Below are 21,920 nucleotides of genomic sequence, written 5' to 3'. Positions count from 1 at the left end.
GCCAGAAGGTGGTCATCCCCCGAGGTGTCCCAGACTGCGAGAGGGCACAGGCCAGACTGAGGGACACCCCCCCCCCAGTGCACAAATTTTTGTGCACCGGGCCTCTAGTTAGTCATAATGGTGATGTTTGCTTTGTATGCAAATGAACAAATTTACTAAATTATTAATTTAAAAATATACTTTTATTTCATCATAACTATCCTATAACTTGGATATATTACCCATGTTTGGCATTTTACTTATTTATTTATTCCTCACTCGAGGACATGCTTAGAGAAGGAGAAACATTGATGTGAGAGAGAAACATTGATCTGTTGCCTTCCATATGTGCCCCAACTGAGGATCCAACCCACAATGCAGGTTTGTGCCCTGACCAGGAATTGAACCGGCAACCTTTTGGTGCACAGGACGATCAACTGGTCCACTCTGGCCGGGCTGTCTGGCATTTTATAACAGTAATTGTAAATAATTCCCCATTGTCAGAAACATATATATGACTTTATGTTTAGTTTGCAATTTACTTTATAAGCTTTTTAATATTATACATTTTAATCTAAGGTACAGAAAAAATGTTATTTTATATACAAAGGGATAAATTATTACCAGTTATAATTCAAGCCAAACTGCAATTACTTTAGTATCAATGTAAACAAAAAGCATAGTTTCTGGTGAACTATAATTTTAAAATGCAAAATCTGTAAAATTTACGAGATGGTTTGCCCATTTGTTTTCAATGTTTATAATAATTTTCTACCTTTAGCAAGTACTTATTTTTTGTCAAGCCAGGTGGCTACTTTATTTGAACTATATTATACTCTCTGGTTCCTATCCTACCAAAAAATGAATAAATAATAAATAGCTTTATTCTGTATTTAGTAACATTTTTATTGTGTAGTAAAACATCATATTGGGATTAATTTGAAATAATTTTGATAATTTTTTTTAATGTATTGGGGAGGAGAAGCATACCATAAGAGAGAGAGAGAGTATGTGTATGTGTGTGTGTGTGTTGGTGTGTGTGCAAGCATGTATAACAAAATGTGGGTATTTAAAGGAGCCAGGTCCAAGTTCTGGAAGAGCAAGCCGTGTTGAAATGGTGGTGTAGCATCCTTCTTTTCTTGAGTGAAAGAAGATGTCATCAGACTATGATTTTGAATTGCTTTTCCTCCTTCATTTACTGATCTGATATTTAAAAATAAGAACTAAAAGGTCTTTGTATCCAATCAGTACTCTGATGAAACTTAGCAGTCACTTTCAAATGTTGATTTTCCTCAGTTGTTATGTTTTAACAAAACCTCTATCAGCTAACATACTACCCCTATTAATCAGCTTAACCTATTATTATTTAGAATCGTTCTTGAGCTGGTGTGCCTAGGTGGTTAGAGCACCGGCCCGCCTGCTCACCAAAGGATTGCAGGTTCAATTCCCAGTCAAGGGCATGTACCTGGGTTGCAGGTTCAATCCCCTAGGTCCGTGGTCGGCAAACTGCGGCTCACGAGCCACATGCGGCTCTTTGGCCCCTTGAGTGTGGCTCTTCCAAAGCCTTAGGAGTACCCTAATTAAGTTAATAACAATGTACCTACCTATATAGTTTAAGTATAAAAAATTTGGCTCTCAAAAGAAATTTCAATCGTTGTACTGTTGATATTTGGCTCTGTTGACTAATGAGTTTGCCGACCACTGCCCTAGATGTATCTCTCTCACATTGATGTTTCTCTCTCTCTCCCTCCCTCCATCCCTCCCTTTCAGTCTCTCTAAAAATCAATGGGAAAAAATATCCTCAAATGAGGATTACAAAAAAAAATAAAATAGTTCTTGAAGGGAAGAAAATATTCAAACTATACAGTCTCTTTAGAGTTAACATATTTATTTGTGTATATGACACCATTTTGTGCCCTCTTTTCAAAGATTGCATGGGATATATAGATATACATGTGGCTGATAAATTTATTTTCAGACTTTCCCCAAATGCCTTGAGATAATGGGTGACAATATGAAGTGTTACAGAATCAGAGTTGAAAGTCACATCCCTTGGGAAGTTACTTAACTTTTTGGTTTCATTTGCCCAAACGAAATGGTGACAACTCTTTTGTAGCTTAAGTATTATGACAAGATGTTTATTTTTTCATTCCCTAAATATTCCTTATAAGAAAAGCAGCTATGCTATTGTTTTTATTTTATAACTAGTAAATGTAAATATGGCCAGCTTTAACTTTATATAAGTTGAAGCTACAACTTTCAAAAACAAACCAAAAATCCACTCACCCTAGTCTCTTCCTGTCTGGTTTAAACCTAATTGTTCATCATGAAGGCATGCCGGGCCTTTCACAGTATCTTTTCAGCGTTATCTGCCTCTGCTTCTCTCTTTCAACCAAATCTATATCCTACCCACAGTCCCTTAGATATACCTCACGTTTTACTGTCTTGATATTTCTACTCTTCCTTATCTTATCCTATCTAAGTTTGACTCATTTTTCAAAGCCTATATCTTGTACACCAATGGTTCTCACCAATGGAGTCCCCAGGAGTCTTGCGGGAGGGGGGGTGGGGGGGCGGCATACGGTCTAACCTATTTTAGTAACGTTAAGATATTAAAGCTGCTGGCAGGCACCTTACGTAACATGATCCAAAGCAGTGGCACTATGCACTTGCAGGAGAAAAAGCCAATTTCACTTAAAAATGTCCTTGATAAAGGTAGTAAAAACTATTAATTTTATCAATCTCAGCCTTCAAGAACATATCTTTTTAATATTCTGTTATGACTATGGGGAGCACACAAAAAGAACTTGTGCAATTGCAATTGAGTTGTGTGCTGAACAACTCTTCATGGAATCCATTTTTGCTTGAAAGAAAACTGACAGATAAACTGTGGTTATTCAGAATATTGAATATTTGCCATACGTTTTCTCAAAAATGAACTGAGTGAGTCACCTCCAGTATTTGTTGGCAATGATAAAATTCAAGTCCTCAAGCAAAAATTTGAATTTTGGGAAATTTGTATTCACCAGTGACCATGACATCTTCCTCATACTTAAAGACTTTTCTGATAAGACTAGTGGTGATATGAACAAATAAAATCTTTGATACTATATCATGAAACATGACAATATTTGGAAGATCTGTATAATTCAGCAAACCAATATTACCAAGCCACCAATGCATGATATTACAAAACTGTGCATTTAAAGTGCAAGATAGACCAATGGCTTTTAATGTAGCAAATACTAAAAGTTCATTGATATGATTTCAGTTTCCTCATTGCACTTAACTTTTAAGAAACTAGCACTTAGAAAGTTTTGATGTAGTCATGCAGAATAGTCACGTGAGGCCCAATTTTCTTCTTAGGCTTCAACCAAAACAACGTCTCAAGAGAGTGAGTGCAGCAGCAGATGTGCGAGTCCAGCTATCTTCTATCAAGCCAGAGATTCAGGAGATTGGCAGAAATGTGAAACAAATGTCACTCTTCTCACTACATTTGTTTTGGGAAATACAGATATTTTCACAAAAATTCAACAACACATCGTGGGTTTATTTTTTTCATTAATAGTATTTAATGTTCTTAGTTTTAATTTCTAATACAGTAAATATCCTATACAATAAAAGGCTAATATGCAAATTGTCCCCTCGACCGGGAGTTTGACCAGTGGGCGGGGCCGGCCAGCCAACCACCCATGGCCCCTCCCCTGGGCTGGCCCCGCCCCTGATCAGCCACCCCGATCAGGGCAGGCGGCCAGACCCCACCCATGCACAAATTCATGCACCGGGCCTCTAGTCAATAGATAAAACTACCAAAAAAACACAGGCTAGTTTGGGTTCATAATAATTTTTAAGAGTGAAAAAGGGGCCTGAGACAAAAAGGGTTGAGAACTGTTGTACACTATCCAGACTACCCTCCCTTCCCACAACCTACCCCAGCCAAACAGTGTAATTTCTCCTGCTCCCATTTGCTTTTGAATTTTCTATTTCTTATATAGTACCTTGTATTATAATTATTTGTGTGCTTATTTTATTCTCCTTGGAGATTAGATGCCAGACTCTACCGTCTGGGACAGTTCTGCCGCTGACTTCCTGGATCATTGTGAGTAAGCAACTCTGTCTTCAGGCTGATCTACAAAATGAGAGTTGGATTTAATGACATAACTTTTCTTCTGGCTTGCAATGGTATGAATACTGTTCCTTTTAAAATACTTTATAGACCCAGTGTTACACTAGCCATACATTGGGACAAGGGGAAACGCATGTTGTGGGGAAGAGCTCAGATTCTGGGGTCAAAGAGATGTGAGTTTCAACAGGATAGGATCCAGGCTGGTGTGGCTCAGTGATTGAGGATCGACCTATGCACCAGGAGGTCATGGATCAATTCCCAGTCGTGGCACATGTCAGGGTTGCAAACTCCATCCCTAGTCGGTGGAGGGGGTATGCAGGAAGCAGCCAATTGATGATGTTCCTCTCGTCGATGTTTCTATCTCTCTATCCCTCTCCCTCTCTCTCTAAAAAAATTAAAATGCATACCTTACGGACAACTTTCTGCCATGATTCTAGATAGGTCTTCCCTTTCAGCTTCCTTCCTATTTTGATGTAAACATCTTTAGAACCTCCAAGCCTCATCTTATCCACTTAAAGGGAGCTGCAAAGCACAGTGCATTTCACGTACAGTGCCCACCTGCGCTGTGCTGGGTTTGTGGCAACGGGGCCCAAAGGCACTAGTCATCAGACAGGAGAAGTCACGATTTCCTAGGGAGTTACAGTTGTCGGTCTTTTATGTTAAGTGGCTTTGATTCTGGTCAATACCAAACATCAAAATACAGACATCTGCAGGCTGAGCTAGTACATTTAGGCTATTTCACAACCTAGTGAAACTCAACACTGGACATTCCCCATTTGCTCATCATTGATTATAACATCACCAGAATGGAAACCGCCAGCCCGTGTGTCAATGCTTGTGCTAGAAACATACATTGCTTCCAGGGCGGGAGAAAGGAAAGCTTAAACTTCCCCTTTTCTAGTCTACAATTCTTACTGCAATTTTGGGACAGCTGTTGAGTCATCAAGTCACACGTCTGAGCCCAACCTCGGCCATCACTGAGGCCTGGGGGGCCCAGCCAAGGAAGGCTCTCCTGCAGGAGCCTTTAGAGGGCTAAGCTAGTGACTGTGAAGAAAAACAAGATAAATTTGGCTCCAGGGACTTGGGGACTTTAAAAGACTCACCATTCTGAGCCTACAGATTTGGTGAGACTAATAAATTGAGAATCTAACCCATAGGGGGCAGGCGTGTACTGAGGACCCGATCTCCTTTACTTCGCGGGCTTTGGAAATATTCTAAAACATCACCCGTTCTGTTTTTCATCAAAATCTGCCTGCTGTTTTTATCGGAATGAAAACAGAAGTCACCCCTGGTCGAAACCACCCTGTCTAAAGGGATAGGTCCCAGGCGCTAGATTGGTCTGACCCAGGAAATTTACTCAAAAGCACTTGTCATCTTGAGCTTGTGAAAGGAAATGGAAACGTGTTAACTGATTCGCCTCAAAAACCAAACCTTTAAGCACTTCTCGGATTCAAAGTTAAAGAGGAGCAATGCGCTAATTCCTCACCTACAACTAAAGGTGGGGAATCGAGGTGACAGGCTTGGCCGAGGTGGCTGAGGAAGTTCCTGGCACCGATTATCCGGGTGTCCGGGGTCTTGGAAATTATCCAGTCCAGCCAGGAGCACGTGGGTCCCAGGAAAGAGTATTTCTGATGCTTTGCCTGCCCTTTAGCCGAATCCCCCTTCCTCTCAACTTGTCCAGTGTGTGGCCTGCATGGGCCAGACCTCTCCAGATTCTCCCCTGGGATTTTCGCCCCTCTTTTCATCTCCCCTTCTTCAACCAAAACAAACCATCCTGTTAAGTCTATCAGGGTGTCCCCCACTGAAAACAACTCCCCCACCGAAAAAAGAACTGATAAATAAGTGCCCTCCACCAGCTGGTAAGAGCTGATAATAGCTCCTAGTGGTTCTGCGCTCTCATGGTTCCTTTTTAACTTAATTTTTGAAAAGACAATACTTTCATGGGGCTCAAAATTCAAACAATATAGAAATTCTCATTCCTACGCCTGTATGCCTTCCATTGCATCCCAACTCTGTGGAAGTGACCATTTTAGTTAGTTTTTGTGTCTCTTTTCAGAGTCACTTTATACTCATACAAGCAAGTACAGATTATATAATTACAGAGAATTCTCAAGAGTTCTCAGGACTCTGTTAATCCTGCTACCAGTAGGACTTCAGACACTGAAAACCTCACTGAGCAACAGGCTTTTCCCAGGGCCCCTTTGTCATGACTTGTAAGTGGCTGCCCTCTTGGAGTTGAAGTTCCCTGCTCCATAAACAATTGGTTCCAATGGGATTCCGTCACAAGGTCATCACCCAAGAAGAACCACAACCCGCTGCCTCAGTTCCAGGTCTCAAACGAAGAAGTCATGGCGTTGGAGAAGCTCTGAGGCCCCTCTTTTCATTGGTTGATTCACTTGTTGAACATTCCTATGGGCCAGTCACGGAGCCAGACCCTGAGGACACAGATAAATTCCCTGCGTTCATGGCGAAAGGAAGACAACAGAAGCCAAGGCTGTCATTTAGAGTAATTCAATTGCAACTGACAGCAGATCCAACCCAAACAGGTCTATGTGTCAAAAGGGAATTGAAAGGTTCTCTAAGGGAAATGTGCAGGGATGGAGTTGGCTTTAGATACGGCTTGATTCAGCGCTTAAATGATGTCACTAGGAGCCGTCCCTTGGTTCTGCTCACTCTGGGTTGGGTAAGTTTTCAGGCTACTGTTAAAGAATAAAACTCAACCATGCCAATTTGAAGATCTAATTGGCTTTATGAAGTGACTCATGTGTTGGGCAGCATCCCATCTAACAACCAGAAGGGCTCTGAGGGGTCATACAAAATGGAAGGTTTTTATAGGAAGAAAGGTAGAACAAGGGAGCCATTAGCAAAGAGTAGAAAAGATTATTTTTAGGCCAAGACAGCTTTATTAGGGGGTGGGGTTGGGGGGAGGGGAGGGATGCAGGGTTTTATCATGCAGATTGCCTCTCTTCCTATGGGAGGGATGGAGAGGGCCCACACTGAACACCTCATTGGTGTTGACCAGAATATTCCAGACTGGTTGTTTACGATTACATTTCTGGTGTATTCCAAAACTACAATTAGGCCATGAGCCTTTAGCACAAGTGACGCCATACTGGGTCTGTGGTTTTCTCTTTTAACACTGTGAATGGTGGCCCAAGCAACCTCAGGCTCATACCATCACCACCTTAGGTCAGTGGAAGTGAGTGAGTCAGTGATCTCAGACTTAAACACATGTTCACCCCACCCATCAATTACAAGTGAGGTGAACATTTGAAAGGGGAGCTGCAATGTGCAAAGAAGGAAACTGACTTGGGGTGAGGTGTCAGGGACGGGCTCCCTAATGAAGAAGCAGACCTCACTCAGGTGAAGGCTGTAGGTTTGTGTTCATGGAAGGAGAAACTGGCATGAGAAGGCCCAGAGGCAAGAGAGAACAAAGCCCTTTTGAGGAACTTAAAGCTCCACAATATGATTGGCGCCCAGAGAACAGGTGTGGGGAGAGAGGGCGACCAGGGGGAGTGACATGAGTGAGGCAGGCAGCTCAGATGGGACAGGAGCCTGTCAGATGGACCTATCACCTTGAACCCAAGCCAGAGTCCACTGCTGAACTCGACACCTCACGGTTCTCTGGTGGGCTGAGCGTTCACACATGTCACCCACATGGTTGCTGGGGTCCCAGTGCTGCATGAATAGGAGGATCAAATCTGAGCAGTAGGTCACTTCCCTACTTTAAACACGAACAGAGACTCATATTCAACATGGCCTTTGAGGCCATCCCAGAGCAGCTGCTTCTCACTGCTGATGGGCCAGGCTGCCTGCTCTCCGGGCTCCTGTCTCTCCCCACCTTGGCTTCTCCCTGGCTGCTGGTCCCACACCCCCAATCCAGAGGGGAATCAGCACAGGTGTGGGCACAAGCTGTGAGCCTGTCCCTAGGACCTGTGCTCAGGAGCAGCGTCTGGCCTCAGGCTGTACTCACCGGGGCTGCCTCTCCCCCAGACACCCACCTGGACACCCACCCTGTGGACTGTACCAGCAGGGGGGTGAGCAGTGACCATCTGGGGTGAGGAGAGAGCAGCAGAGCAGGTGCCACAGGACCAAGAACAATGGCCCTAAGCACTACCTCTGGGCCCCGACAGCTGCTGGACGCTGATCCAGGCTCCACCTTGAACTCCTGCTGAAATTTTCTGTAACTTCTTTGGAGGGAGCTATGGCAAATGCGCCGTCTTCAGGGCCACATGTATAGGAAGGTGGACAACTCGATAAAAGAGAGAGTCAGGACTCTATTTCTTGCCCGGGGTTCTCGGTAGAATTTTCTCCCCACTTCCTCTCTGGTTTCTGATCTCTTTCTGACATAAGTAAGATGCCCGTTTACATATGTGTTTTTAATTGTCAGTTGCCTCTATTACTCTCTGGAAGTAGACTAATAAATGAAAGAAGACTGTCGTGAAAACGGGGTTGGTTTTTGTACTAGTAATTGCACAGAGGGGCCTTGGGTGTAACTGGTTTGCTGTAGACCAAGCAGGTCCTCCCAGGCTGTAGGGCATTTCCTGGTCATCCTGTGCTGTCAGAGTGGAAACACAGCCCCACAGGTGAACGGTCAGCTGCCCCTGTTTAGTTAGTTGCTCCTTAACGCACTATGTACAGTCTCCTCCTGCCAGCCAGAGGGTAGCTACAGCTGCGAGTGCACATCTGTGTTTGGCTGACAGAGCAGCCGGGCTCATGCCAATCATCGCTTTTATGCAAAAGGACAGAGAACATGCGTAAAGCCTCACAGGGGCTCCAGTGTTCTCTCGAGTGTGGTTTATCTGCAGGAATTGCCATCTGCATGTTCTCATTTGTCAGCTAGAAAATTACCCTCCTCCGGGCCTACTCTTAGAACCTGACTTCAGCGATCAACCCCAGAACCCCTGGTGGCAGAATTCCAGACTGTCCGAGCGCTCCACTCTTCGTTCAGCTTTGCACAGTTGGTGAATCTCGATTTTATATTTCTTGACATTAGAACTATGGGAAGCCGCACAGAGCTGCTCGCTGGCCGGAGCTAGGGCTCCCTGACCTGTGAGAGGCCCTCCCAGCCGAGGCGAAGGCCCCTGCAAGGTCCAGACCCTGGCAGTGCCCGGAGCCACCCGACCAGGACATCAACCCTATTGCTCGGCACCCAACCGCCCATTCTCCTCTTTTCTGTAGAGTGTCTCCGGGCACATTATACAGATGGCTTAGAGCTCTTTAAAGCAGGACCTAATCCGTGTGAATGTCAGTGCGGCCATTGTCTCTACAGGCCGAGGAACTGAACCAGCCCTCCCTCCTCCTCCCCCGCCAGGAGCTGAGCAGGGCAGACGGAGAGCACGGCTCTGAGCCTCCCACAGGGCCTCCATCCCAGAGCAGCTGCTGCTCCCTGTGACGGGCCAGGCTTCCAGGCTCCTGCGAGGCTCTTTCCCAACAAAGAAACCGAGTCCAGCAAAGAGCCCAACAGCAACTGTCCCCACACAGTGGGAGGCCAGGTCTGAACAGCCATCTTCCTGGCCAAGCCCCGCACCCCTTAAGGTCTCTTTAAAAACAAGTCCTAGCCCTGGCCCTGGCCAGTGTAGCTCGGTAGGTTGGAGCGTCATCCTACACACCGAAAGGTTGTGGGTTCAATTCCTGGTCAGGGCACATACCCAGGTTGCAGGTTCAATCCCTGCTCAGGGTGGGGTGCGTATAGGAGGCAACAGATCTATGTTTCTCTCACATTGACCTCTTTCCCTCTCTCTTTCTCTCTCCCCGTCCCTTTACACTTTCTCTAAAACTCAATGGAAAAAATATTCTGGGGTGAGGATTAACAAAAAACAACAACAAAAAACATCCTCAGGTGAGGATTTAAAAACAAAAAATAAAGAGCCCAGCCCTGGATGCCTCACCGCCCACAAGCCCAGCCTCTCAGGAGTTTTGCTGGATACAAGGCCTTCCACTCCTGAGACAGCCCTGCCCGCCCTCCCCTCTCCCAGCAAAAGCAGTCGTTGGGGGCTGTACACCAGCATGGTCTCCTGCACTTCAGAGGCTCTGCCTGGCCACAGCGAGCAGCGCGCAGGGAGGTGGGGCGGCTGGAGGGCAGACGGGATGGAGGTAACAGCTGCTGGGACCGAGAGATCAGAGAGCGGTGACTGACAGGGATGCTGAGGTCTCCCAGGACGATGGTCAGATGAGAGGGAAACTAGCACCAATGTCCTCAGAGCTCGTGAGGACGAACCAAACTGCAGGTGGAGGGCAGCGATCAAGATAGCAGAGAAGGGTGTGGGGGAGTGAGCGTTGCCACCCAATGTCCATCCGCCCCTTCTGCCTCAGCAATGAGCAGTTTTGAGTTTTCGCTGGAACCATCGCCACCGGATTTTTAAAAGTCACATTGCCCAGCAGAGCTGGCAGCTTGGAGTGGCCAAGGGACTGCCCTCTGGTGCCTCTGGAGGCTCTTGTTCCTCCCTCTGTGGCTGATGTGGAAGGCCGTTGTGCTGACTGAAGCTTGGGCTGCATCTTGGCTCCTGAGAAGGGTCCCATCCTAAGAATGGCGGATAGTGAAGGGGCAGAAGCCTAGGTCCCTGAGGACTTCATGAAACCCATCTCCCTGCTCTCGACTGTCTGATTCTGAGACATCTTAAACTTAAAACATAAAATCTGGTGTGTTGGCGATGGCTATTTTAGGGTTTCTGTCAGGAGAGGAACTAATCCTGCACGTTGCAGATGGTGTGGGAGGATGGCGCCGATCTCAGGAGGGTGAGCACGGACTGCCTATAAACAGCAATGAGGCTACAAGAATACCAGCTCTGGGTTCCGGCCCGAGGTAGATCGGGGGTGTGAGAACAAACCACCTCCACGCACAAGGGCTGCAGGCAGTTATGGTCCTTAGCACAAGCGAGAAGGGAGAGAGAGGTTCCGCAAGGAGTTGGTGCCATGAAAGGGATGTGGTCAATGGAAGAGAGCTCCTAAAAGGCAAACTGAAAGGCTTGATAAGGCCCTCGGCAGGGAGAAAAGGAGATGAAAGCCATCAGATCAGCATTCTATGGGCAACCACGAGAGAGGCCCGTATTAAACAGAGGTCAACCATGAGAGCCGAGCGTCTAACCAGGCTCACATTTTTCCGTGGAGTTGAGCCAACTTCCTGCTCAGCTGGTCAAGCCTGGGGCGACTCTGCTTCTTTCCTCCTGACAGTAGAGGCGCGAGGAGGCCAGCCCAGGGCTGGGAGGGCAGGCAGAGAGGCTGTCCCTCTGCCGCCACAGCCACCCCAGCAAGCCAGGGAAGGGGGGCAGCCCCCCACGGAGAGCTCCAGAGGGTGGGCCACCGTCTTCTCAGTCCCAGGTTTCCCACTTCCTCTTAACTGTGTGTTTCTAACCTCATCTCCATATTGACTTCAGAGGACTCTACATCTCCATTTTGCAGAGCAGACCCTTATACAGAGTGGAAAGTGTAGATTGTGAGTCTTTAAAGGAACCATTTCCCAGGGAGAAGCCTGCCAGGACTCCAAGGGAAACCAGCACAAAACCAGACTGAGGCACAGGAACTAGGGCCTGTCATTCCAAAGGGGCAGCTACAGGGACCAGAGGCTGGAGAGAGCCTTGTCCCTCCCTAAGTGAGATGCAGGGATCGCCCCTGAGAAAGGAGCCGCATTCCTGACATTTTGGGCGGAACCGTAACTAGGTCCACAGTGCAGGCCCAGAACAAAGTCCAAAGGCTGGTGATAGGAACTTAGCACAGGGTTGGGTCCATTAACAACCAGGAATTCTTGCTGATGACGCACTCTTGAGCTGCCTTGAATCTCCCCCGTCCTCCCCACTTCCGTCCACCCAGGATGATACTGGGCAGTGGGCTCCGGTGGAGTGGGGCTGGATTCGGGGGTGAGATCACGGTTTCCAACTGTGGGGAGAGGAGGCGAGCAGAGGCCAAACATCAGACAGACCCTGACAAATGGCGCAGGAGCCTGCAACCACGGCCACTGCCCCAGACTCACATTCCTCTTCTATTAACCCCAAACAGAGGAATCTCGGCGTGCTGCAAGTGCCGGCCCACCAAGTCATGAGCATGGTGCCTGCAGAGCATCAGCTGCCTCTTGCAGGAAGACCTTGAACTCTGGAGGGTATTTTATATTAGAACTGGAGGCCCGATGCACGAAACTCGTGCAAGAGTAGGCCTTCCTTTCCCCGGCTGCCGGCACCGGCTTCCCTCTGGCACCCGGGACCCGGGCTTCTCTCGCAGCCCCGGCTTTTGTCCAGAAGGTCGTCCAGAAGGACGTTCGATCTAATTAGCATATGACCCTTTTATTATTATAGATCACTTGGTGCCTTATAAACAAAACCAAAACAAAGCTGGTGTTCAGGCCACACCCCAAACCCATAAAATTAGTATTTCCAGGGGCGGGAATCGGGCCCGTGGGATTGTAGAGCTCTCCAGATGTTTCCAATGTGCAACTGAGGTTAGAACCTGAGGCTGAACTCTGGCTTGGCCTTGTACCAGCTGTGTGATTTGGGGCAATTCCCTCACACTGTGCTTCCGTTTTCTCCCTTGTGAAATGCAGGTAAGACTAGCACTGTTTTATAGAGTTCTTAGGGGTTGAACATGCTTAGGCAGTGCCCGGTACGTAACTCTTTCAGTGCTAAATGCTAGCTACTAATATTAATGGTAGTCAGGATACAGTTTGAAACCCAAACCTAAAAAAAATGGCTAGCCTCTTTGGCTTTTTGGGTATTTGTCAAATCTCACCCTTTTCATCGGACCATGATTTGTGGGGGTGGGGATGGGTCAGGTTCCGTGGTGTTGATGGGTGATCACAAGTATTTCTAAGCAGGATAGGGTAGGAGAGAAAACCAAGTCCCACCCAGGCTGGTCATTCTGTCTTTTTTGTTGTTGTTGTTAATCCTCACCCGAGGATATTTTTCCATTGATGTTTAGGGAGATTGGAAAAGAGAGGGAAAGACAAAGATAAACATCGATGGGAGAGAAATACTTCAATTGGTTGCCTCCTGCATGCGCCCCAACCAGGCCCGGGAGGAGCCTGCAATCAAGGTAAGTGCCCTTGACTGAAATCGAGCCCAGGACCCTTTGGTCCGCAGGCTGACGCTCTTTCCACTGAGCCATTATATCTTAAAGTTAGAAACTACCTTTCCAGGGAATCATCTAATTTTCAGCATTGATTCTTCTCTTTTGGGGGTGGGTAGGTGGGTGTATCGGTTGTTTTTTTGTTGTTGTTGTTTTTTTGAGATGATTCACATGGTATACGATTCATTCGTTTAAAGTGTACAGCTCAGTGGTTTTTAGTACATTGCAGAGAAGCAGATTCTCATTGTTTTCCTAACTCACCTTGCAAGCCCCGGTTGAATTCCTACCGTATCTGATGCTCTTGGTCCAGTCTTGGAAGAACGCTGTTAATCCAGCTCTGATCCATTCCGCACTGCAACGTGCCTGGTTCCTCCAAATGTGACCTTTACGAGGAGCACCTGTCCAGCCCCAGCCCCCACCGCACACCTGTTGCAGCTCTTTGGAGTACTCTGTCTGAAGGTGAAAGTGCCGCCCAGTAATAGACTGTGTTGACTCAGTGAAAAAAAGAAAAACACTGGATGTAGGGACCCAGCTTTTAGGGATCCAGGGCCACCCTAAATCCAAGATGCTCTCATCTGGAGTCTGTTAGTTACACCTGCAAAGACCTCTTTTCCAAATAAGGTCACGTGCACCGGTGCCGGGGGCTAGGACTTGGACCACCTTGGTGGGACAAGGGCGGGGGTGGGGGCCACAATTCAACCCACTGCACCAGCCTTGTACTACATGTGTCATTGCTTAAGTGCCCCCCGCACCCCCTTTGTTCCCCGCCTCCCACCCCCTGTGCAAACCTTTCAACACCTGAGGCTGGTGAGGCCCTGGCCTAGGAGGGGCAGGCCTGCCCCGGTGTCGTTTGGCTCAATGCGTCCCCCACTCCGGCCGCTAGGGCAGCAGGGGAGGCGGAGGACTGAGTCAGGAAGCCCTCGCTCTCACTGGGTGCCACGCCCTCTCCAAACATGACCCGGAGGTCACTGTGCTGAGTCTCCCCAGGGGGGACTAGATGCAGAACCCAGTGTGTGAATCAGGCTGGGTCAGGTCAGGGTCAGGTCGTCCTGGCTCCACTGACTCCTGCAACCCCCTGAGAGCATCCAGTTCCATCTCAATCTAAGCATCTCCTGCTCAGCCACCCAAATGCCTGCGGGGCTGGGCGGCTGACCACCGGGGTAGGAGGGGTCGGGGTCCCAGAATCCGAGCCATGGCCACCTCCACCGCCTCCTCTGAGCATTTCAAGAAGCCGCACATTTTCGCAGCCTCCATGAAGACCTGAGGGGATGGGGGGGGAGGGGCGGGCAGAGTGGCTCCTGGGGACTGGAAGGACAGAAGAGAAGTTGATCAGAGATTTTGATGAAAAGCAACAGGAAGCAAGTGAGATGCTGGCAGATATGGAAGAGGAAGTGCGTTACGCACTGCTATCTTTCCAGAGCCCTATGATGTAAGTGTCAAATCTACCGAAGGATCTTGCCAGCCCCACCGGGCAGTGAGAAGCTCACCTTTGACGGCCACACCTGGGGGTCAGAGTCACATACATCACAGACACTGTAAAAAACCAGCAGTCTCCACGGGCGTTGCTTTTATCAGGCACTGCCAGCCTGCACCGGGCCGCCCAGAGTAGTGAGCATTCTCTCTTTTTATTTTTATTTAATTTAATTTAATTTTTAGAGACAGAGGAAAGGAGAGAGAGAGAGAGAGAGGGAGAGAAACATCGATGTGAGAGCAAAACATCAATCGGCTGCCTCTTGCATGTCCCCTATTAGGGATCCAGTTTGCAACCCAGGCATGTGCCATGACTGGGACTAGAACCCGCAACCTTTCCATGCATGAGCAATGCCCAACCAACTGAGCCACACCGGCCAGGGCAAGTATTGAGCATTCTCAGCAGATTGCTGCAGAGACCGACCAGAATGGCTCAGAAATCATAAAAGAGCTGAGGGGAGCAAGGCTCATGCACCAAGAGTAGACTGGTAAACACAAGTGAAAACTTGAGCAAATGTTGAAAGTTTCTCATCCACGTCCAGATAAGTGACAACCGACGAGCTGCTGCTTCCCATGGCCGTCTCCCTGGAGCTAGCCATCTGGGAGGCCTGGCTCAGCGCACGTTCTCTCCCAGGCAGGGAAGGGTTCGCGCACCAGAACTCTGCCCCTGAGGATGAGGGTGTTAGAGATGTGGAATAAGCACATGGCTGCTGCAAGCTACCGTACAAGCATGCACTGTGAGCCGGAATGGGGGAAGAGGGAGGGAAGAAGGAAAACCAGTGAAATGTGAAGGAACAGCAACAAGACCAGTGTGGCATCCCACGGTAATAATGCCGTCTATGACTTCTTTTAAACAAATGAAAGCCCGGCCGGCGTGGCTCAGTGGTTAAGCGTCAACCTATGAACCAACAGATCACACAGATTCCCAGTCAGTGCACATGCCCGGGTTGTGGGCTTGATCCCCAGGAGGGGGCGTGCATGAGGCAGCTGACCATCGATGTTTCCCTCTAACATTGATGTTTCTCTCTCTCTCCCTCCCTTCCTCTCTCTCAAAGCAATAAAAACGTTTTTAAAAACCTGCTCCCAATCCCCCCTGCCGCCTGTTGTGTGGTCCAAGCTGGAGGTGCTCAGTTCACTTCTCTAACCTCACTGCCAGACGAATAATGAAACGTACAGACCCAGTCCTTTCTCCAGCCGGGGCCGCCATCAGTGAACAAGCCCTTCCTCACAGGCTTACTGGGGGCGAAGGAGGTAATGGTGAAGGTTTCGGGCCCACAGCTGGCATCCCAGGAGCATTTTTGATGGATTAACACCGTCTCACACCTCAGCAGGCCCATCACAATGTCGAGCACATTCCCATTTTTCACCGGCACCTGGGTGTGCCGCGTCAGGGGTGAGCCTGAGTGGGGTGGGGCAGTGAAGGATTAAAGAAGACAGACAAGAGAATAAAGCTGGGAGCTGGGTGGGACGCTGATGAAGAGACAGCGCCACGGGATGCAAGCCGAGTCTTTATTTTATAGCCAGATTCCACGAGGCAAAGTAGGGCGAGGTCAAGATGTTTACAATGTTCTCTCGGGTTTTGAATCTACTCAATTACATGCACCTGAACTCTATCGAGCTTTGTTTTGGCAGCACTTGCTACACCTCCCACCGCCCATATCACTCAGCCACCTGGGCCCACAGGTTCGGACCAGAAGGTCGAGCTCACAACCATAGCCTTTGGCTATCATTGTGCTGGGAGGGCTTTGCCCTCCAAGCTGGGACTTGCACGTGGCTTTGCCATGAAAGGACCTGCCCTCTCATTAGTCTGAGGCTTGAGCCTGTGCAAACACTGTAGCCGCTCTCCACACCTGGGCATTGGCAACTCCTAAATCTCACCTTCCTCCTGTGTGTCTGACTGACCCATCTCGAAAAACATCCGCTGTCAAGCTCCACATCTCCTGGCCCTCACCTGCTCCTCCTGGAACCTTCATCTGCCTGAAAATCGCCCAATCCAAACATCCAGCAGGGGCCCCTCCTTCCCCCATCAGCCTCCATGTTGCAGGTTTCTCTTCTTTAAAATCCCTGACTCTCTCTCCACCTCTTTGTGTCCACCTGTCTCCACACAGTCAAAGCCACATCGTTTCTCACCTGGAATATTGCCACCGCTTCCCTTCTTAGTCTCTTCCTTGCGCAGTTTATGTTGACAAGGCTGACGTTTCCAAGCCACGGATCTAATCACCTGCCCGGACTGCACGGAGACTTCGGGCCAAAGCGTCCACATGACCAGCCCGGCTGCCTCTCCCAGGTGCCTGGCTTACTCTTATCCCCGCCTCAGCCAGGGGCCTGCAGGGCTGCGTGCAGTTCCTAATACCTCCACCCCACCCTTTCGTTTCTCCAGGTCTTTGCATCTGCTGTTCCCTTTGCTGGGAATGTGCTTTTACCCATTCCTCACATTTATTAATTATTCAACCTTCAAAACTCAGCTCCTTCAGAAGGCCTTCTTCAGCCTCCCCTCTCCAGGCTGCCTTGGCACCTTGCCCTATGTGGGTCTCTCACAACACTTAACAAATTGTATCATAAATGACTATTACTGGTCTGTCCACTCCGATGCCACACACCCCTACACCCTGCCTCAGGCTGTGAGCTCCTTAAAAGTTTGGAAATCTGTCTTTCCCTCTATAGTTCTAGCACTTGGCACAGTAACTCTCAACAGTCAATGTCTTAATAAACATTTGTTGAAATGTTGAATGACAAGGACAGCAGCATGATACCAAGAGATATATCTGGCCGATTCTTTTTTTATTATTATGATTTTTGTTTGTTTGTTTTTAGTATTAAGAAGGCATTGCTATGCATGAAAAAAAAAATGACATTGTTTAGTAAATCACACAAAAATCCAGGAGAAATCATGGAAACTATGAAGGATAACATGGTCATTTCAGAAAAGCAAGACAAAAAGATAGGGCATGAGCTAAAACAGTAACATTAAATACATGTATTCCAAGGCCAAAAACCAATGTAGAAGTTAATGAAGAAACCTTCAGTTATGGTCTGTGACATGCACACAGGGTCTCTATAAATACATTTAAACGTTTTTTAGGTGTGTGTTTTTCCCCCAGAGAAAAATATCATATTATATGATGAACAAAATAGTGAGCAACATCCTTAAAGTTTTATTGGAACACGCCAGAGTGTTCATGTGGCTGTTTCTTCCAAAGGTTTAACATAAAACCCAACACAGTGAAGCTCTTTTGCTAGGATACTGGGCTAAGGTAGTTTTTGGATAGAACTTTCTAGCAATGAACATAAATGCAATAATTACCATTGAAACCGGCACATACTTAGAGAGCCAAGATTTTGATAGAATCTAGATTGCTATCATTTTAAGATTAAATTTCCTGAGTAGGGCCAACAGCACACACATCCGGTGTGGTTGCTTAAGAAGATTCAAGTTTTTGGATGGCAGGTAACAGGGTCACACTCTGCGGAAAGGCTGAGGAGCCCATTGAAGAGATGAGGCCTGCCCCATCTCCGCCTAGGGCAGTGGTTCTCAACCTTGGCTGCACATTAGAATCACCTGGGGATCTTTTTAAAATCCTGATTTCTGGGCCTCATCCTCCGGAAATTCTTTTTCTTTGTTATGGGGTGGGGCCACAACATTAGTAACAAAGAAACAGAATTTCCGGAGGACGAGGCCCAGAAATCAGGATTTTAAAAAGATTCCCAGGTGATTCGAATGTGCAGCCAAGGTTGAGAACCACTGGCCTGCCGTGGTCAATAAACTGCGGCTCTCGAGCCACATGCGGCTCTTTGGCCCCTTGAGTGTGGCTCTTCCTAAGCTTTAGGAGTACCCTAATTAAGTTAATGACAATGTACCTACCTATATAGTTTAAGGTTAAAAATTTGGCTCTCAAAAAAAATTTCAATCGTTGTACTGTTGATATTTGGCTCTGTTGACTAATGAGTTTGCCGACCACTGGGGCCTAGAGCAAGCGTGTCAAACTCGCGGCCCCCCCGGCTGCATGTGGCCCACAGCAAATATGTTTGTGGCCCAGCCAATATAACGGAATATAAGAAACATTTTAATAAAGAGGAAATGTCATAAGGACGTGAGGTCTGGGGCCAGGCTGCTGGGTTTGAATCCCAACTGTGCCGTTAACAGCTCTGCAACCTGAGACAAGTAACTTAACCTTTCTGTACCTCCATCTCCTCTCCTATAAAACAGAGGTGATAATGGTACCTACTCATGAGGTGGTTGCAGGATTAAGTGAGTTGATACACTAAGGCACCGAGCACAGTGCCAGGCTTGTTCCCCCACCGCCCTCGTATTGACTCCTGGAGAAACCTAAGCCAAATGCCCATCCTTGGGGCCGGCACCCTCCTCACATTTGCCTTCAGGTGGAAGAGATTTCAGATTCCAGTCCCTTCCTGACCAGGTGCCTGACCCCTTAGCACCGCCAGCAGGATGGGCCTGGGAATTCCTGTGTCCCAACAGCTCCAGCCCACACCCCATCCCAAGTATTATTATATCTGTATTCCTAGTAGGTCTACCACACAGCAGTTACATAATTAGGATTCCTGGATGGATGGCTTTCAACTTCTGATTCCTGGGAGTCTATAGACCATTTTGTTAAAATCTCTCAGTTCAACATCAACGAAGCTCAGCCTCTCCTCCATTTCTGTCTCAGGCATAAAGGCCACTAGGAAACTCTTCTCTCTTTTTTTATGATTTTAGAGAGAGAAGAAAGGAGAGGGAGAGAGATAGAAATATCAGTGAGAGACAAACATTGGTCAGCTGCCTCCTGCACACCCCCTACCAGAAATCAAGCCCCAAACCCCAGCATGTGCCTCCATGGGGCTTCGAACTGGCAACCTCTTGGTGCATAGGATGGGTGCTCAACCAACTGACCTCCCAGATGCGAGAGGTCAGACTCTGAGCTTCCTGGGTCATCCTCCAAACCTGGTGTGTCAGTTTCCTGTGATTACCATCACAAGTTGCCATAAAATGGGGCACTTTCAACAACAAAAATCTATTCTCTCACAGTTCTGGAGGCCAGAAGTCTGAAATTACTATCCCTGGGATGAAATCAAGGAATTGGGAGGGCTGCACTCCCTCCAGAGGCTCTAGGAAAGAGAAGAATCCATTCTTGCCTCTTTTAGTTCTGGTGGCTGCCAACATTCCTTGGCTTGTGGCTGCATCACTCTAATATCTGCCTCTAGGAGATGAAGGTCGCATCATCCTCTACTCTTCTGAGTGGGTTATATCTCCCTCTACCTCCCTCTTAAAAGATATGTGTAATTGCATTTAGGGCCCACCTGGATAATCCAGGATAATCTTCCAATTTGAGATTTTTAACCATATCTGGATTAAATTTAACTTAATCACAACTGAATTATGGTGATGTCCTTTTTTCCCATATAAGGTGACACTCACAGGTTCCAGGGATTAAGATCTCGATATATTTGGGGGGACCATTATTTAGTCTAACATACCTGGCCATGATTAAATTCTGGATCAGGAAGATCTAAATCATCCCCAGCCCTAAATCCATACCCCCAGACAGCTCAGAGGATCTGTAGCAGTTGAGTAAATGAAGAAGAGATGGTGACATAGAAGTAAGAGCACTGAGCTGAGAGTCCTGTCCTTGAGCGCCACTTTGCCCGCTGCTAAATCTGTGACTTGAACAAGTTGCTTAGTTTACCCAAATGTTTATTGAATGCCTTCTGTGTGCCAGGCACTGTGCTAGGCATGAGACAGTTCCCTTGTCTGAGAAATGGAAAAAATAGTGCACTGAATACTATGATGGTACATGGGGCAGTGTCTGGAATTGTACCTGAGTCATAGTAAGCACTGAATAAATTTTGGCTCTTACTATTATTATTAGACAGTCAGGGTTCAGTGGTTGGGATTTGTTTTTAACACTCAGGCCACGTAGGCATGAGAAAAAAAACAGGACAAAACAGGATCATGGAAGTCAACAGAAAAAAGTTTGTCCATATCTTCTTTGGTTTTCACAACCACTATGTGAGTTGGGTGATATTCTGCCAAGGAAAGAGTAAAGTTCAGAAAACTAAGATCCATCAGCTACAGTTGACATTCACCACATAGACGTGTGTGCCCCCAAATGTCCCAGCTCCCCTGCAACTAGTAGGCCCATGTGACCAGTTCTGTCCAATGGACTACAAGCAAAAGGGACACGTCTCACTAGCAGGGAAAATCCCAGCTCCCCGTCACCTGCCATTGTGGCCATGGAGCGCTCACACTGAGATGACATAACCTCAATACGGAAACAGCCCGTATCCCCGAGTCGTCGCTGGAAGGCGGTAGTCTGATCCACAGAGGGCTTCATACAAGTGGAAAAACAAGCAAAATACTAAACTTGTGTGTGTTAAGTCACTGCGATTGGGGCTTGCTTGTAATCACAGCATAGCCTGTCCTTAACTGACTAAACATCCGCGTCTGTGAGCAGGTGTTTTCCCATCATTCTTTCTCAGTCAAGCTTCTTGAAGGAACTGCCCACCCTAACGGTCTGTACTTTCCCACCTCCTATTCACCTCTCAGCCTCTTCGGTCAGCCTGTACCCATCAGCCAGTCCACAGGTTAGCATCAGCCATCACTTGGAATCAGCTCGGCCTCCTCTGCTTCTACCAATGAAAAGGTACATTTTCAAAAACCTCACTGAAAGATTTCCAAGCACTTTCCTCTTTTAAAATTTTTTAATTTAAATATTTTTGCTTTTCAATAAATAATTTTTATTTTTTAATTACAGTTGACATACAATATGATATTAGTTTCAGGTGTACAGCCCATTATATAACTTACTAAGTGATCACCGGATGAATCTCGCACCCATCTGACCCCATGCATAGTTCTTACAATATTATTGACTATATTTCCTGTGCTGTACTTGACATCCCTGTGACTATTCTGTAACTCCCAGTCTGCAAGCGCTTCCAATAAATTCTGTAGACCACTTTGCGGCCTACAACGGCCTTTTCCAGGTAATATTTCATTTACTCTTACCTGGAGTCGGAGGGATGTGAGGGACAGAGAACTGTGCCCACTTGGTAGGCAAGGAAACAGGTTCTGGAGGACAGGTGTCAAGCCTCCATCACAGCAAGGAAAACGGCAGAAAAAAATCCAAACCCACAGCTGAGTGCAAAGTCCCGCCTCGTCCCACTGCACCAAGTCAACGCCCTGCTGTGCGGGTACCTACCTCATCAGCTGCCACTGAAGGGGGCCTCCGGGGTCCGCACAGCCGCCCCAGCCTGTGGCTCTGGCCCTGGCCTGCCCCACCCCTCTCCTACC

At 47.5% G+C, this 21,920-nt stretch overlaps 1 protein-coding gene and 1 pseudogene across 4 annotated transcripts in view; both read left to right on the top strand.

Moving 5' to 3' along the window:
- The window catches only part of LOC102251357 (chromosome unknown open reading frame, human C8orf37), a 30,597-nt gene extending 19,014 nt beyond the window's left edge, over positions 1–11,583 (top strand). Inside the window, exons 6-7 of one of the 4 annotated variants that reach the window (XM_014550281.1) lie at positions 3,346–3,522; positions 4,027–5,455. In XM_014550281.1, the coding sequence (XP_014405767.1) occupies positions 3,346–3,522; positions 4,027–4,132 (283 nt within the window). In that variant the 3' untranslated portion in view covers positions 4,133–5,455. Of the gene's footprint in view, positions 1–3,345; positions 3,523–4,026; positions 5,456–11,572 lie in introns of those variants that run through there. The other 3 variants (XM_014550280.1, XR_001364618.1, XM_005879244.2) reach the window with 3 other exon arrangements.
- A 2,768-nt stretch (positions 11,584–14,351) lies between these two features.
- On the top strand, positions 14,352–15,328 carry LOC102250881 (annotated as a pseudogene).
- Positions 15,329–21,920: the final 6,592 nt, after the last annotated feature.

Source organism: Myotis brandtii, unplaced genomic scaffold (genome assembly GCF_000412655.1).
Source record: "Myotis brandtii unplaced genomic scaffold, ASM41265v1 scaffold59, whole genome shotgun sequence".
NCBI lineage: Eukaryota > Metazoa > Chordata > Mammalia > Chiroptera > Vespertilionidae > Myotis > Myotis brandtii.
This window is presented reverse-complemented; position numbering and strand designations above follow the sequence as displayed.